This window comes from Necator americanus, chromosome II, assembly GCF_031761385.1.
Source record: "Necator americanus strain Aroian chromosome II, whole genome shotgun sequence".
Taxonomy (NCBI): domain Eukaryota; kingdom Metazoa; phylum Nematoda; class Chromadorea; order Rhabditida; family Ancylostomatidae; genus Necator; species Necator americanus.
The window spans coordinates 16968284-16985590 of NC_087372.1; the positions used below are offsets into that span (position 1 = coordinate 16968284).

Here is a 17307-nt window from a genome sequence, read left to right on the forward strand (position 1 = left end):
TCTTGTATTTCTGACATTTTCCTAAAATATCGCACGACGTAGGAATCAAAGGCTCTGTAGGAACGGAATGTGGTGTCATGTTGAGGACAAGTGTCGATAATTGTATTCATAACAGCGAAAGGGAGGGATTGAGGAATGTAAGATGCGGAAGCGATGGTAGTGCGGATCCATGTGTGATTATTCCAGCATATTGATTGGATTCCGTGGATTTCTGTGAAGTTCGCCTTTTTGTTAGTAGGAGACATTGTAGGCCTCAATAAGGTTTATAAAAGTCCAATGACATCGTACGCTGGGAAAAATTTTGTGATCTGGAGGGATTCTGCTACATGAAAGAAAAAGATAAAGAAAGAAGTAATGCACAGATTGAACAGAACAGAGGAACGCCCAATAGTCACTGCAGGAAAAGAAACATGGACAATGGCGAAGATGTGCACTCTCTTGCTAAAAAAACCCTTCTTTTCTCTGAAATTCGCTGCATGTGCGGTCGTTGTTACGGACGTTAAGATATATCAGGATACACCAGTTGTAATTAGGGACATATTCGCACCTTTTCAGTCATTGGAACAGATGTTCGAGCTGAACAAAAAAATGCGCACAAAAACGGACTTTATTAAACGGTGAATTTCCTACTAAGATTGGACTTGTTACGCTTAATCAAATCTGTTCGAAGGCACGCTACCGATAAGAAAAATCCAAAAAATGATAGGAAGATATTGGAAGTCTGAAGAGTCGCTGATGACTAGCTTGAAGCAAGTTCATTAAATTCAAATATTTGAAAGAGATTCCAAGAAATGTCGAAGAACATGGGTTCATTAATTTCCTTTTCTAACAAAAAGTACGGCAAGATGTCAAAGCTAGAGAAGGCCAAGATCTCTTGGCTGCAATTTTTGTTCAGCATCAGCCACTGCATTGAGAGAAAGCGCGTTGGTGAAAAATAGCAGAAACACCACAGAAGACGGCAGGTTTCCGAACATCCAGGAATTTTCACCTTCGCGCGATCCATGTAAGATGGAATCAAAAACGAGTTGCCCGCTAGAACGAACCGGCTTCCTGGTTTGAGTATTGATGTCTGGAATGTTACGACAAATAAGTTCTGAGCAAGAGCGCAAATTATTTGGGTCAGATACAAGTTAGTCCTACGTGCGCATCGAAATCAGAGCACAGGGGATGGAAGCACGAAGCAAACTTTGCGTGACCCGCTTTTCAATTTACCTGCCAGAGTATGGTGCTGAATAGAAGGGGGAAAACATCATAGAGCGTGCATCATAAAGGCGAGTTTTTGAGGTGTCCGTCGAAGCTGCGGAAAACTGTCAACAACTACAGCGGACGCCCGAGACTGAGGAGCGAAAGGTCGTCATGCGAAGATGGCGCAGATAGGAGGAACCGGACGTCAGATGTCATCCGCACTATCTGAAAACCAGGTGTTGTTGTGTCTTCACGGGGTCGCTTATATTCACGCGTTTTTAAGACGAAGAGAAGGCTGGTATTAGTTTTGCCACTTAATTTCAAGGTTTTTGTAGAACAAAGTGCTGTCGACTTCCAGAGAAACTAAAAACCCCTTGGAATTCCTCCTACCTGCGCCATCTAAAAAAATCTCAGATATATACGTACTTCACGAAAAGAAACTAATAACGATTGGTTCTGGGGCCATATGAATTTGATGCTACTGAAACGAAGCTGTGGATTGCGCAGGTTGTGAAATATTTCGCAAATTGAATTGATCTTCAACCAGTGATCCATCACCGTCATACAAGAAATACAAATTTCATGCTGAATCATGAGACAGCGTTCATGTGAAGCTATTATGTTCTTGGCTGATTAGGTAAACTAGATACGTGATCATTGTTTATTGAGCACTTGGATGTTGCTTTATTTTTCTGTGAGGTAATACAAATGTTAACTAGAAAAATCGATCAAACGCCTTCGATTTCAGAGAAATCACGGATGGATACAAATGTGCAAAAACGTAGAAGCAAGCGAGATATAGCCGATGGAGTTAGTCTTTCTGCGCCAGCGTTGTTTTCCCATTACATTTTTTTAACTTTCTGCTTGAGCAGACGACACTGACATGACCTGCTTAGCGCTTTTTGCTCAGAAACCTTTCCAGCAATTTTCCTACCCTGAAACTTTCAAGAAACAAGAAAAAATGAAACTAACGACGAGAGAACTGCGTCATTGTCAGTCACTGCCTAAAGTCAAAAATTGCACTATATTGAATATTCCTAAAACCTGCTTGGAAATGGAATACAATTGTAAAACTACAAATAGGGTGCCACAGATAGGCTCGTGACAAAAAAAATTTCTGTTCCGATGACCCAATGTTGTTCACTCCCTGTGCGGTCACCTTCCATGACTTTGCCCTATGCGGACATGTGACTGATACGAATTTCAAAAGCTTACAACTATGTGTGCGACCACGTTCTACTTTGTGTTCTATCTTCTACATTTGTAATATTCTTGATTCGGTCGTAAATGTTGGTCTGTAAGTTCTTCGCAATCATTTCTGGAATGCTGCCAAGTAGTGAAGTGCTGAACCAAAAAGAAATGCTCGTTGCGTAAAAGCAAGAGACAGAAAAAAAAACGGTGGAAGAGGCAAAAGAAAAAAAAAAGAAACTAGCTGTGAAAAAAAGTGATTTTCTTAGAAGTGATCAGCGAGCCGAGTCACCCAAGAAGCAGAAGTTGAGGGCTGAGAAGAAGGGCAGGATCGTGAAGTCTTCTAATTCTTTTCTGCTTTCGATTCACTGAAGCTATCAATAACAAATATTTTCCGCATTGAAACTGAATTGATTGCGCATATGACAGTGAGTGGGCAATGATGTAACGTCAAACCGAACAGCAACATCAGCAACCAATTGGAGGTGGTCGTCTGCACAGTTTCAGGCGCCTAAAAACGTGCAGCGTGGTGGCCGCAAGTTTCAGGAAGAAGAGGCAACCATATTTCGGTGCTTCACTTCAACTCTGAACGTTGAAAACCGTGGGAAAACTGAAATAAGCGGATTTGTAAGGATAAGTGAAGTAGTTATTGAGTTCGTCTGAGACAAATTGACAGCTCTCTGGCAGCAACGAGAGCGAGCAATCAATTTTGATTTTGGTTTATACATTTGTATTTTATGGATATATACAATTATTACTACTTCCATTATTTTTAAAAATAATCAACCGTTGGTGTAATCCCCCGGCGCGGTTACCAGCATCTTCATCGAGGCGACTCCTTCTCGAAAACAGCTCTGTCCAACCTTCTCGATCGACGGCTCGCACAGAATTCATCCGTTTGTCACTGCTCCAAGACTTCATGCGAAACTTGGTGTCTCGCCTGAGCTGCCAATACACCGAGAGACCCGCATACCTCCGACAATTTCCGGCAGTTCTGCGCAGCGGAACGGTATTTTGTTACCAAAGAGGAGGGCTTTCAGGCTACTCCTAGGTATTTGACCTGTTCGCACTGGGCTTTCGCGATGTGCGCTGGACAATAGCCCCTTTCAATATCAATATCTGGGTAACTATCGCCAACTAATATAACTCATCGTTATACTTATTTGTCATTTTTGCTTACTACTGCTATTTCTGGATATTTATTCGTATTGTTTTCATTTTTTTCTATCGTATATGAAATGAAAGTTAAGCAACAACGAAAGCGGCTGAGCATTAGAAATAAAAAAAAGAGTAAAGACAAGAAAGCAAAAAAAAAGCATAATGACAAGTGAATGAAAATCGCCTGAATACGAAAGATTGGGAAAATGTTCTTGTCGATGTCACTTTTTTGCAAAAAAAAAACTCATTGATTATAAATTGCAAATGCATGCGCTTTTGGTGACGGCAAAGCACTTGAAAATAGCTGCACAGTGTCATGTGGACAAGTCGAACACATGTGGCAGCAATGTGGTGGTTGTACAGAGGCAGTCGCCCCTGCACGTCACACTATCTGGCCAGCGCATAACTTTTTTCGGATTGAGTTTCTTTTACAAAAATTGAAGGTCTATGATATGGATCAATTCGCTCCAATGTACGCAGCAACGGAGCTAATTAGTGGTGGTCAAATCTATCAACTGCGCATAATAAATACTATTCTGTTGTTTTCACTGAAGCCATAGAGCATAGCGGATTTGGCTGCAATTCTTCAGACACCTCAAAGTGAAGAAAAAACGCTTTCGAAATAAAGCATAAAAGTAACTCTTCCATATGTGTTCCAAGAAAAAAGTGTTCTAAAATACATCGCATAGCAAACTTTCCACACCTTCTCGAAAATTTCTAGAAAAAAAGCTGAGAACTGGTGCAGTGACCTAATATCTCGTGAAAAATGCTTTTGAAGGAATCTAATATCTTCTAACTAGAGTAGACGCCAACTCACATCCGATAGGTGGAATCGGTTGAGGAGTAGTCCGAAAATTCTTATGAACTGATTCAAGATTCATTCAGATGCATCGCCTTTAATGGAATTCACTTCTCCATTTTATCAGTGAATCCCAAATTCCTGCACATATTACCACTAAAGATTATCCTGTCTTTGTTTTTCAAATTATTCCAGCCGTATAATTCTAAATACACAAGGCTTCCAAATGGTTGAAGTTATATATTAAATGAGAGCGAGGCATAGAGTGAGAATAAATGGTAGTCCAATGTTGGCCATTTATTTACTATCTGATTTATGATTATTTACTTCATCTGTGTATTACTTGTTATTCCATTGAGAAGAAGTAAACATTGAATCGCCGCCATGCAAAAAACAAAAACATGCAAATTGACTGACTCGTGAATTCTGAATTAATAATTAAATTTCTGTCAGACATCAACGTTTGTCCTCGAGTTCGAATTAATAGAATGTCAATCGATCGGAGCTCTCCAAAAACTTCGCATTTATAACTAACCTGCAGAATTTTGAAATCTACCATCAAGAGATGACTGAAAGAATACTATGCAATTGATGAAACAAATTTCAAGGGCCGCGTTTAATCACACATCAACATTTTTTGTGCCAACTGAAAACCACAAGATCATCAGCTAAGTTGTTATGATATTACAACTATAACAAGATCAATGGCAAAAATGATAGAATTCTTCACAGGTTTTCAGTTTTTTTCTTCCTTTTTTTTGGAAATCTATGCTCATTCGTTTTCCACCCGTTGGGACAGAAATTGTGGCAATGCGTCAACTCCTCTATTCCGCAATACTTAAAAGAAACCAGCATTGACACCAAGATACAGGTAATAAATAGTAACGCACAGTAACGCCAAACTAATTGAACTGTTTCAAATAATGTTTCCTCTAACTGCGTGACATGTGAGAGTTTATTGTCGAATATTCGAATAACAAAGAAGATGAAAGGAGCTCGAAAAATCACATTCAGAAACCTTCCCTTTGATTAATATTCCCGCATACTGAATGTTTTTGAGCCCAAATAACCATCGTTACATGTGTAGAACATACTTAACTCGAGTCCCAAAAGAGATCTCTAAGAGCTTGAAAAAGGAATATCTTAGATGAAATTTCATGCTTAGATTAGGTTCTGGCGAAGAAGAAAATTATCGAAGAGAATCGGAAAATCGATTGGGTTGAAAGTATAAAAAATCACATTGTATATTTATTAAAATATTTAAAAAAAATGCTTCATAAGTGGTATTACAGAGATATTCACCAACCAAGGAGTGGTGAATATTAGCGAAGTAGGTAAGTAATAGTTAATAGTTAAGTAAACGATTTTTTTAGTTCCGTAGTGTCCACAAACCATGAATATTCTACTTATCTAAATTTTGTATAAGTAATCGCAGGATTTTTTCGAAACCTCAAAATTGTTTGCAGGCCAAATACACATTTGGGGATTCAGTGTGCTGTCCACTAAACGTCAATGTAATGGTCTCAGCGGGAGAACGAGGCTTAGGAATGTGTACTTTAACAAGTATGTATAAGATCATACGTGCATGTTGGAAGTTCTCTCAGAGTAGTTCAGGGTTCTCATTTTGCCTTGATTTGAGTCTTGCGGTTAGGGTCCCACGGGCGGAGTAACGCTCGCAAATTGTAGTAATGGAGTTTAAAACTAAAGAGCAGCGTAGCGTAAAATAGCGCTCACATTTTTTCCTATGATTTGCGCTCACACTTTACCAGGAACACAGAAGCCACAACAGAAGGTACTATCAGAAGCTCCACTTCTTTTCTCCGAATCTGGCGATCCGATTCGTTGATGGCTGTGATCGTTTCAGGAATTTCTATGTTTGCGAGCTCTACGACATCTCATAAATCAACACAAAATATGCATCAAACATTTATGGTGGACGCGACTGTGACCTAGAAAAATCGAAATGTTTACGATTCCTATTCCTTGATGTCAGAAAAAATGTCTGGCTCTACACATTCCTCTAAGCAATCAAAGAGATCGCTGATTCCTGCCCATGTTGCTGCACTGAATTTGGATCAAGAACCGAAGGGCCCTTCACTAAGCCTCGTTATTTGTATGAGAAGAAGTTTTTCGAACTGCATACATAGTTCTCAAATATTCTAATATCACAATTTTAAGCGAAAGATGCGGTAGGTTTCATTTTCAAAATTATTCAAAATATTCAAAATAAATATTTCACAATTATTCAAAATACGACCTATTTAAACTTCTACAAGTCACAAACGCCGGCTAAGAAAGGCAATATCTGCACCTTTTGCACCTGCTGTTTCTTCCAATTACGGCTTCATCTGAAGTATTTTAACGACTCTCTTGTGGAACTCGACCGAAGTGGACAATAAAATGGGAGATGGGAAAAATGGCATTTTCCCATCTTTGTCCCTTCGAAATTTGAAAAAACGGCGAAGCCTTAGAGATCTTTTGATGCAGCATCTGATAGAGAAAATCTTCGGCTACAACATACTTGAAGATGATTGGCTTCGCTTTAAGTTACTCCAAGTTATTGGATTTTATTCAAAATCACACACTTTTCGAGCTAAAATTGAAATTTTGGCGAGCGATTTTTTCCATTAGAGAAAAATGGAACGTTTAAAGAAAATCACTTATCTGTTCGGATGGAGAGTGTAGAAAAACCCCTATGCAAAATTCCTCCTTTCCGGATCTTCTGGCTTTCTCAAAATTTAGATGGGACAAATGCAAAAAAAAGTCGGAAAATTTTCAATTTCGTTCCATCGGAATTCCAAAAAAACTAGGAGGCGGAAATAAATTGCGATGTGACTGTGTGTTAGGGTAAACCTTCTTCTCTCAAAAACTATCTGAACTTTTTCTTTTGGTCCTCTTATGACGAAGTTATTCGCGATCTTTCAGATCTAATATTGTGCACAGAATCTGAGCTTTTTTGGTAACTAAATTCTGTTAGATTCACTTTCAAACTGCAGTTTACTACGTAAAATCAAATTCTTCATCCTTTAATAATTAATATTTAATAGTTGTTTCCTGTTTCTGTCTCTTTTGCAAAAATCTCCGTGGTCTCATTATTACTTTGTCGTATTCGAGAGGGTCGTGTCCCATCACCACGCCTGAGCCTGCTTCGAACTATTGCTGCATAAAAAAGATAAGCAGATATTTGGATGGAAAGTTTCACTGACCAGCTGTTGCAACAAAGAATTCGCGTAAATTTGTGGAAGTTCAAAATAAACGTTAGCGAAAAAACTATCATGCCAGCGAGTCACGAAAACAAATCTGACCATTTCTACTATAAATGGCGGATGAGTGAGAGCTAGTCCAAAAATTAGAGCGCTAATTTGCCTACGGATTAGCCTCAATACGGGTGAGAACAGCGCCAGAACCAGTTCTCGCTAGCGAGTCTGAGTCGATGGCCTTGTTTACTTGAAGAAACAGAGACCATCATGATTTGCTGACTGTTTTTGTTGTTGGCTTCGAGCCACGCATTTGTGCACTCATTGGACGTCGACGTTGATAGCGGAAAGAAAACACACGGCACGGTTCACAGCAGGTTCAGAGGGGATAATTGCTGAAAGGGAATTTTTTTGCGTTACGACGCGAGACTGGGACAACGCATTGATATGACTCTGAAAAAAGACAACGAAAGAACAAGAAAAACACAATGAGGAGAGATAGCATCGGAAGCATGGCTCGACAACGGCGAGTTATTTCTGCCGTGATGGGGGCGGCTGGTTTGCGGCATTGCGGACCACTTCAGTAGCTGTTCAACAAGCAAGTTTAATGGTTAAAAATAATGTAGCGGGATGCTGTTTAGGATCGTATTGTGTGTGAAACTGGTGCGATGTGCGCTATGTGCGCACTTCTCGATTTTACAAGTGAAATAATTTGCACTAAAAGTTGACGAATGTGACATCTGAACGAAAACATGCGCTTTCTTATTGTGGTGAAAGTCTAGTGACAAAAGGCGAGGAACAAACAAACAAAGAGAAATTACAAGAAAGTGGGAGAAAACTCGCCGTAAAACAACTCACTATACAGAAACTAAATTCAGAGGAAACCATGAACATCTGGCTAATTCAACTCATAGAAAATCAAAGCAACAGATTAACTAGCATGACCCAACTTAAGAGATTCACCCTTCAGACTTTCGTTATTATATTCAAGGCGAACTGAGGGAGTTGTAGTTACCAGGAACTAATTTTACATGTACTATTATTCTAGGTATTTTAGCATCAAAATGCACGGTTTTAGTTGAATTAACATGGATCCTATAGATGTATCAGGTTCTAAGACCCAATATGAATAAAGTGTTGCTCGCAGCAAAAAGTTAGTTTCTATATTGTCCCGTCTTCACCTAATTGATTTCTCTTAAAGATCCGTCGCTGCTTTAAAAACAGCGTATCGAGAAACTGAAGTAGTACAAAAACCGCAGAGAACCCTTAGAGTTCACGTTGTAAGTCATGGAACCCAGCGTGGTTCCGTACAATTTCACCTGATTGTCGTCTTTATGTATTACGAGGTACGTTAGAGCGCTTCACTATGTACACGTTCGGATCCTCCTAGCGGAGTATTCGTTGGTTTTACTTGAACTGACTGCTGAAGAGACCTCATTAGTTTTCGACCGCCCGCGCACCGCAGCGACACGCTGGTTGTGCACAAGGGCGGCTCGTTGCAACTAAAATCGTCGTAAAAAGGCGTCTTTCGTTTCTCACGACGATTTTAGTTGCAACGATTTTACGATGATTACATGTAAGCGAGCGGAACCACTCCAGACCCTGCATTCAACGAATTCTTCTCAGCCTTTTCCTGCGGATCCTCTCATCACGTCAAATTCGCGGTATGTTACCTTACAAAGGGAGTAGAGTTTGGGTAGATAATTACGCAAGCGTGACTCCGCTCGACTTTCATTAATGGTTATAAAAAAACAGCGTGGAAGATGATGAAGAAGAGTGCGGTTGTTCCTCACGAAATCAGTTGCAACGCGCCACCAATGTGCACGCGCCGCGTCCACGAGCGAGCGGTCGAAGGTCAGTAGTGCCTCTTAAGCAGCTTATGCAAGTATAACCAATGAACAGGCCACTCAGGGACTGGAGCGCGTACAAGGAGAGGTGCTCTAACGTTCTCCTTAGGGACAAACGCCATTCCCATGTAGTTCCTTTAATCGGCAACTTGGTTATTACAGAACGCTCAAGCCGTTATGGGGGGGAAGCCGTCTCAGCTCGTTTTACATTACAATTGTCCACGAATGTAAATCTCATTACTTACATTGCAGGGGACTTGTTGACAAGTATTGATTATCTGGAAGTTTAATTGTAAACGTAATTCGCTCGTTAAGGAAGATTGCGATTTCCAACATGTTGTTTTGAATGACTATCTCTAAAGTCTCACATCTGCAGCAGCAGTAATAATCCGTTGAGTAGAAGAGCGCAACTTTCGTTCATGATTTTTCTTGATTTGCCCCAGAATCTCAATTTAGCAGTAGAAAATGTTAGGGGAAGTTTTACATAAATAACATGGAACCAAAGTTGCCGTAGCGGAGTTCACACAATCCCAGCATATTGCTTGCGTACGTCGAGAGCAGAGCATCACAGCAGAGTTGTTCTAACCAGGGCCAGCAGAGCAAATACTTTTTGAGAGTTGCGCTTTATTGTACTTGATGTACCCTGGGAAACCGCTCCGTTGCTCACCGCCACCTGTTGACCCATCAACAGTTTTAACGTAGTTATTTATGTTACAATTCCCATTTCATCAACTTACACTACACATTTACAAGATGACACATTTAAAAGAAGAAAATAATAGCAGGGTACGGAAATGAGAGTAACAAAATAGCCTGAAATTCCGTAAAAGAGCGCAAAAGACCACACCGAGCAAATTTGGTTCCAAATTTCAAAAATAATGTAGCTCACAAGCTATAATTAAGGTAAATACACTATATAATTTCGGACAATTTTAATACGTTTCTTCAGGGACTGCAATGACCCCAAACAACAATTAATTTTCTTTGAAAAACAAATATTATAACTTCCGGATTGTGTAGCTTTAGAGACAATCGATTACCAAACGTAACATTTAATATGGAGCACCTTTCCATGTACCTCGAGATAGACACAGCCTTTGATGGATGCCCAACGGTCTCTAACACTATCGATTACACGAAACAGAGACGATATCACAAAAACTTGTTGAAAATCGTAGTCTTCTCTTCATAAACGACAAACAGTTGCAATTATGAATTATAAAATGTTCGGAGTTAATCCGTTTGGAATGGACTCCCTTCAATTCAGAATCGTTTCATGTTTACGAACTCGTGACATGCGGAGACAGCCGATGCGTCACATCAATGTTTTTATCCCCCAGATAAGTCTGGTACCAATTCATCGATCCCGGAGAAAGGAAAGACTCCACGGTGGTTCCGAACCACCGATCGATCGTCGCGGCGGAACCTTCTATATTAGGGTCAAAACGACAAGAAGCACGGTGCAGCTGCGTACGCGACTTCTCTCGAGGAGGTGCGGTGGAGCGTAGCGGTTAGGAGCGCACTGGAACCCTTGCTGGGACCATCCATCGCTGCAGTTTGGGACGGACCCAACTCGGTTCCAACTGCTGCCTCCATCGCGCCGTTTCGAGCGCATATGCAAATGCAGCGCAACAACACTCGTGATTCATGTCGTTTTGACCCGACTATACCTACTGCGTCACACCTGCCCCATTCACAATTACATATCCATATAATCCCCATTTGTCGATGGAAATCACCTGCATTCCACAGATTGAGTGGCCTTTGGGAGTACATAGTTAGTAAAGCATGGAGCTGAACGGTGGAGCTGAACCCACGTTTTTTTCTCAAATCCAAAGAAAAAACTACGTTGAGAGCACTTTGAGATATTAATCAACATCTATTTTTAAAAAAACTCAATAATGAAATGGCTAGAACCACTTAATAAAATCTTGTCATAATTATGCTATATAATAACGGGATTAGTCTGTCACGTGCGTTCGTGCGTGCGTGCGTATGACATATCTATGGGTTCAACGCCTCTGCGAAATGCAGCAGAATGTTTGCGGAAAGTTATCTATCTAAATAGTGACATTTAGAGCAATCTCGAGTTCTGGAACAAGAGCTAAGAGTATTCTGAAAAACCCTACCTCTCAACTTGCAAGATGACAATTAAATCGAATAACGCAGGATTGAAAATTGTTGGTTTTCAACGTTTATTTCAGAGAGCTTAATCTCTACCCATTAGATGAATATTTCAAATTAGGAATCACATAGTAGGAGAGATGGGGAAACAATTATTACTGAGTAACTACTCTCAAATTTAGTCTTTTGTTATCTTTTTTATTATTTTGCAGGACACTAAAAGGGCAAATATTTGGAACTTTGTATGTCTGATCCTTTTCGGAGATAACAATAATCCTAGCCTCTTTTCAAACACCCTGAACTTCACCCAGGAAAAAAAATTGAAAATATTACATAACGAGTGAGAGCAAAACAGAGAATTCCACCGCATTTTTCTTTTCTTTGAACCACCGCTGCATGAGGAAAATGATGAAGCTTTTAAATCTTTCAAAAACTTGACTTTCTACATTCGGAGGGACAACCATATAATCCAATAATTCATGCAGGTTTTTTTTTCTGGAGACTGCGCAAAGAAAGAATCTTAGAAGCTTAGAAAGATGAAGTCTTTTTAAGTGGGCAAAAAGAAGTCAATTAAAGAATGCTATTACCTTTGCTTCGGAAATCACCCAAAAAATTGCTCCAGCAAAGAAATATCTGCGTTCAAAGCCTTTCTGCACCCTATTTTCACGTTCCATGATCCGCATTTTGTAAAATTGGAATTCATAATTGCACTGTTCTTTTTCCTTTAATCCGACATAGTTCCTTAACAGTAGAGATGGCAGAGCAGAATTCAAAGTGATGCCGTGGTTCACTTCCACACATGTTTTTTTAGAAACGATTTGCTGGTTTGGTGACTACAACGATTTTGTGACTGCAAAAATTTGTGTTTTTTAAATACAGAAACAGCACTCAGGGTATGTTTTGTTTACAAATAATAGTAAATTGCGTTACTAGGAATTGAATGCGGAAAAAACAATCGTTCCTCTTACTTCAATCCTATCTTGAAATTAATTACTTTGTGTATTAAATAATTGCCAGGCATGTTTACCTTGCACGTTTTGTTTACGTCTAGTCATAAAATCATTAACTCAGAACATGCTCTTCCGCTATTCGGAAAGAGAATGCTTTCTATCAATCCGCATACATGTAACAAACATAAACAAATTTCAAGGATCGAGGGATTCCTTTCACGCAAAGACGTAAACATGCTGAAATCTCCTAAAGTGAAAATTTGGAAGCAACAAGCGACGATATAATGCAGGGATATGTCTGTCTCCTTTTCCGTTCGTTCGACGCGAATTCCCACGATCCTTCACAAAGGTAACTCCAAGAAGTAGATGGCTGGAACGGAGGCCCTGCTGCTCGCTCCCCGTAAACATGCTCTGTACTTATAGTCGGATCAATACGACATGAAGCACGGTATATTTGAGTACGCGCTCGACACGACGCAGAGGAGGCAGCAGTTGGAACCGCGGTGGGACCATCGCAAAGTGTAGCGATGGGTGGTGCCAGCAAGGCTTCCACTACGCTCCATCGCACCTCCTCGAGAGAAGTCGCGTACGCAGTTGCACCGTGCTTCTTGTCTTTTTAACCCTACTGTACCGCTAGCGCAATGTCAAGACAAGGTATGCAATTATACTCGCGAGACAATACTTTAATCGTAGACTGACTGCTATTTGGATGATCTGGTGTTATCTAATGGTCCCTGTATTCGCTATAACGAGACGTACCAGTGGAAAAGAAACCAATTACCTCAAACTACGGTAATGAGTAATATAGCCTCAAAAAACTGAATGTTTTCCAATATGCCCATCCTTACATATCCTTACATCTTGTCGCGAACAGTTGCGAAGGGATTGTGGCGCAAGTTCTAGACGGTAAGATTATGGGTATGTGACAAAGTATTGTGTTAAAACGCCACAAAGCCCCAACATTTCTTACACTTTTCTGAACAATTCGTGGTCGCCGAAAATGCCGAATAGGTGATTGACTTACTTGACTTAATCGGATATCATTGCCTGACCGCGATTACCCGCATCTTCGCCGAGGTGTGCCGTCCTTGAACACAGTTCTTTCCAACCTTCTCGATCTTCTGCGACAGCTTGCACAGAATCAATCCCTTCGTCGCTATTCTCGCCAGAACTTCTATTTCCGACCAGGTGGCTTTTTCCAGCTTGAACCCGACACACTCCTCAGAACTCGTTGAGCAAGGCCATCTGCAGGTCTGCCGTAGAACTTCGAGTCTTTTTGTTTTCAGCACACATGTGGAGAAGTTCTTCTTTGTGCATTTTCTGAACACATTTTATTTCACTAATGCAGAAACAAAGATCTCCACTATCAAAACTTGTTAGTACTCTGGGATTTTAAGTTGCCGCAGAAGCAATCGATTTCTTGTGGCAATCAATTAGAAAATATTTGTAGAAGTGTTTAGTTAAGAACGTCATGAGATGGTCTCCACCATGAACGTGGTTGTTTTGAACCAAAACTCTGCAACTGTGGAATATACCAAAACTTTGTTGAAATTCGTAAAAATTCGTGAAACTCGCGTATACGAGTCTGATTGCTACCTGCACGTGGGTGCCCTGCTTTAACTAAACGCAACCAGGGGTTCGAGTGCACGCATTGGGAACGTACGAATTATATAACCCGCAGCCCATCACCTGAAAGGTCAACTGCCTGAAGGGAGCATGGAATTTTTGGCAACAACCATTCATTTCGTTACGCTGAACTGTCGAACACTATCGAGTGAACTCTAACAAGCCGCTCTATCCAGACTTCTGCGATATCTCTGTGTGCCTTTTGCTGCACTGCACGAAACACGCATGAGAGATCGACCCGTCATCAGCATCAAAAATTACACCATATACTGCGGCGATGCTGATGAGAACAAAGTAGGTGGCTGTGCGATAGCTGTAAGGAACGATTACAAAAACCTGGTGGAGGAATTCTGCTCAATGTCGTCTAGATGCGTCTTTGTACGACTGCGAGATCGCAGAGGACGTGTATTCTGGATCGTAAGTGCTCACGCACCTACGGAAACCGCTAAAGACAACAGTAAGAACGCCTTCTATGATGAACTCAATGCGTTCATGTCTAAAATACCAAGCCAGCAGGTGGTCATTGTCGGAATCGACGCAACTACAAAGATGGGACACGAACAGCAATCCGACGTGCTAGGAAAATTGTATTATCCAGCGGAGCGCACGTCGGACAACGGTGACCGTTTGGTCGACTTGTGCGAACGTGGCAGGGGTCAACACTTTTAACACCTGAAAAGCAGCGCGAGCGGAAGATGAGGATTCTTGAACTTCAGCTCGACTACGTTCTGGCGAGGAACATTCCTCAGTCAAATATCCGAAAATGTAGAGCTGTTTGGGGCGTCACTTTCGACTCTGACCACCCTCAAATTCTACTCAGCTTCAAGATACGGTTCCACAAGAGAAACCGAGAAATTCCTCTTCAGCCGAAAATTGACATGACAGGTCTGAAAGACGAAGAATGCAGAACGAAAATCCTCCAACGTGTGTATGTTCATGTTGGAGTACGGGCCAGGAAGAAGCTTAACGATGCGGATTCCTTCACGAATTGCACCCAGGATGCTGCTAGGGAAACGCTCCCGGTTCTATTGCCGCCGAAGAAGTTTGTCTTTGCATCTGCGGAAACAAAATCCACATACGATTCTGTATGTGTAGCACTGGTGACTTCAACCAGGAAAAACGTCTTAGAAAAAAGCTGCGTCGTCGTACGTCAAGGGCGATGGAGTTCGGGAAGGCGTGGGAGCACCAGAACCCGCGGAAAGCCTGTGCTTTACTAAAACAGTATTGCGACAAAATGAAAAGATGTTCTCCTGTCCTCAACTCTGCCAATGGAGTAGCTGTCGGTGAAGCAACCCTTCCAATTTGGAGGGACTTCAAGGCCTTGCTGAACCGGCTAGCACCGTCAGCTCCTGAACTCGAGCACGTTCATAGACCGACATGTGCGGTTAACGAGGAGCCACCGACCGAGTCGGAGGTCCTGGTCTGTATTCAGAAAATAAAGAATGGGAAATCTGGTGGAGACGATGGGATTAGCGCAGAAATGCTGAAATATCTTCCTTTGTCTGGGATTCGTGAGATTACGAAGATAATCCGTTCAATATGAATAGACACACGTTGGCGGAATTTCGTTCTGCATTCTTCGTCTTTCAGACCTGCCGTGTCGGTTTTCGGTCGAAGAGGAATTTCACGGTTTCTCTTGTAGAACCGCATCTTGAAGCTGAGAAGATACGGAAGATGGTCAGATTCGAACGCGACGCCCCAAACAGCTCTAGATTTTCGATTCTCTGGCAATCAGACTCGTATACGCGAGTTTTACGAATCTTTACGAATTTCAACGAAGTTTTGGTATATTCCACAGTTGCAGAGGTTTGGTTCAAAACAACCACGTTCATGTTGGGGAACATCTCCGTTCTTTGCCGAGCACTTCTATAAATATTTTCTAACTGATTGCCACAAGAAATCAAACGCTTCTGAGGCAACTTAAAGTCCCGGAGTACTAATAAACTTTGATAGTGGAGATCTTTGCTTCTGCATTAGTGAAATAAAATGTGTTCAGAAAATGCACAAAGAAGAACTTCTCCACATGTGTGCTGAAAACGAAAAAACCCAAAGTTCTACTTTCTTCTAGTTTTGACTGTGATTAATTCTGCTTCTTATTGTTTTTCTTTTTGAGTGCCGCAGCAAAAATATCATTACCTCCTGTCTCACCCAACATTTGCAGAATTTGGAGGATTATTATTGTAGAATTATACAAAAGCACATCTTGTAGAATTATTGAAGATTTGTAGAATTGGTATGGTCAAGACTGCTGCAGGTGCCTCATATGACGCTTGGTGCTTCTGTGAATATGTCTGAATAATCGTTTAATCTACTGGATACCTGGTAGTTGTTGTCAATGACAATATTCCTTATGGAACTCAATAATTTGATTATTATGAATATAATATGACTGAGTAGTGACAGAAGCTACTTACCTGATTCTAAAGTTGGATGAATTATGCATGCTTTGTAGAATCTCGGCTTCGATCTCCACGCCGTCCCTTGGCTCCGCTTAAGAAGAAGCCTCAGGAATCGGTGCATTGAAAGCATCCGAGATTGTTATATGGAGACAGGACGTTAGTAGCGCAACCGGTAAGAGGTTTTCGGCTGCGGCTGCACGGTAGATGGCTCGAAACCGACCCATTCCAATTGTCACAAATCAAGCTCTGTATCTTTGCGGGATGGATACGAAACCTATTACTACAATAAAAAAAAAACACTGATTTGATGCGTCGGCTGACCTGTGCAGGTCACTGTATAAGCACACTTTTATATGGAAACAAGTAGATCAGCGAAAGAAGACTCAGAAATACTGTGCAGAGAAGCAGCTAGATGGACTCGTGAAAATTGAATAATTCACCATTTCGTGTGCTCATCACAAGTAGAGCTATGTATTTGATTGCTGATATCCTAGTTGATGTTTTTGAATTGCAAACATTTTTAAGGAAATCAAAAGAAAAAAGATTCATTGAATCATGTCAGCTCATCTCCCGTTTTCTTCTTGATTTCCAAGCATTTCAAGTGGACGCCACTAACGCTTCCATTCATCCCTGTTACTTACAGCAATTCTTCCTTGGTTTTTCCTCAGTCGAGCCTCTTGTGAAAGAAGAAGTTGTGAAGGAATGTGAATGTCGAGTAGAAGATATTCCCGCTATGGTTTTCATGCCTAACAGAGCTTCAAGCAATTGTCTAACAGTTGCCATCACAATGTGCAGGATATAATCATCCTATTTTGATTTGTTTCATCGATTTTC

General features: G+C 41.0%; 3 protein-coding genes across 3 annotated transcripts; all 3 read left to right on the top strand.

The window, feature by feature from the left end:
• Positions 1 to 14299: 14299 nt before the first annotated feature.
• Positions 14300 to 14743, top strand: RB195_018141 (uncharacterized protein; the record flags this gene model as incomplete). Its single annotated transcript, XM_064185446.1, has 1 exon — positions 14300 to 14743. One exon carries the CDS (start codon positions 14300 to 14302, stop codon positions 14741 to 14743), a length of 444 nt encoding a protein of 147 aa, XP_064041327.1.
• A 26-nt stretch (positions 14744 to 14769) lies between these two features.
• Positions 14770 to 15617, top strand: RB195_018142 (uncharacterized protein; the record flags this gene model as incomplete). The annotated part of the gene is made up of 2 exons (XM_064185447.1): positions 14770 to 15116; positions 15170 to 15617. 2 exons carry the CDS (start codon positions 14770 to 14772, stop codon positions 15615 to 15617), a joined length of 795 nt encoding a protein of 264 aa, XP_064041328.1.
• On the top strand, positions 15234 to 15617 carry RB195_018143 (uncharacterized protein; the record flags this gene model as incomplete). Its single annotated transcript, XM_064185448.1, has 1 exon — positions 15234 to 15617. One exon carries the CDS (start codon positions 15234 to 15236, stop codon positions 15615 to 15617), a length of 384 nt encoding a protein of 127 aa, XP_064041329.1.
• Positions 15618 to 17307: the final 1690 nt, after the last annotated feature.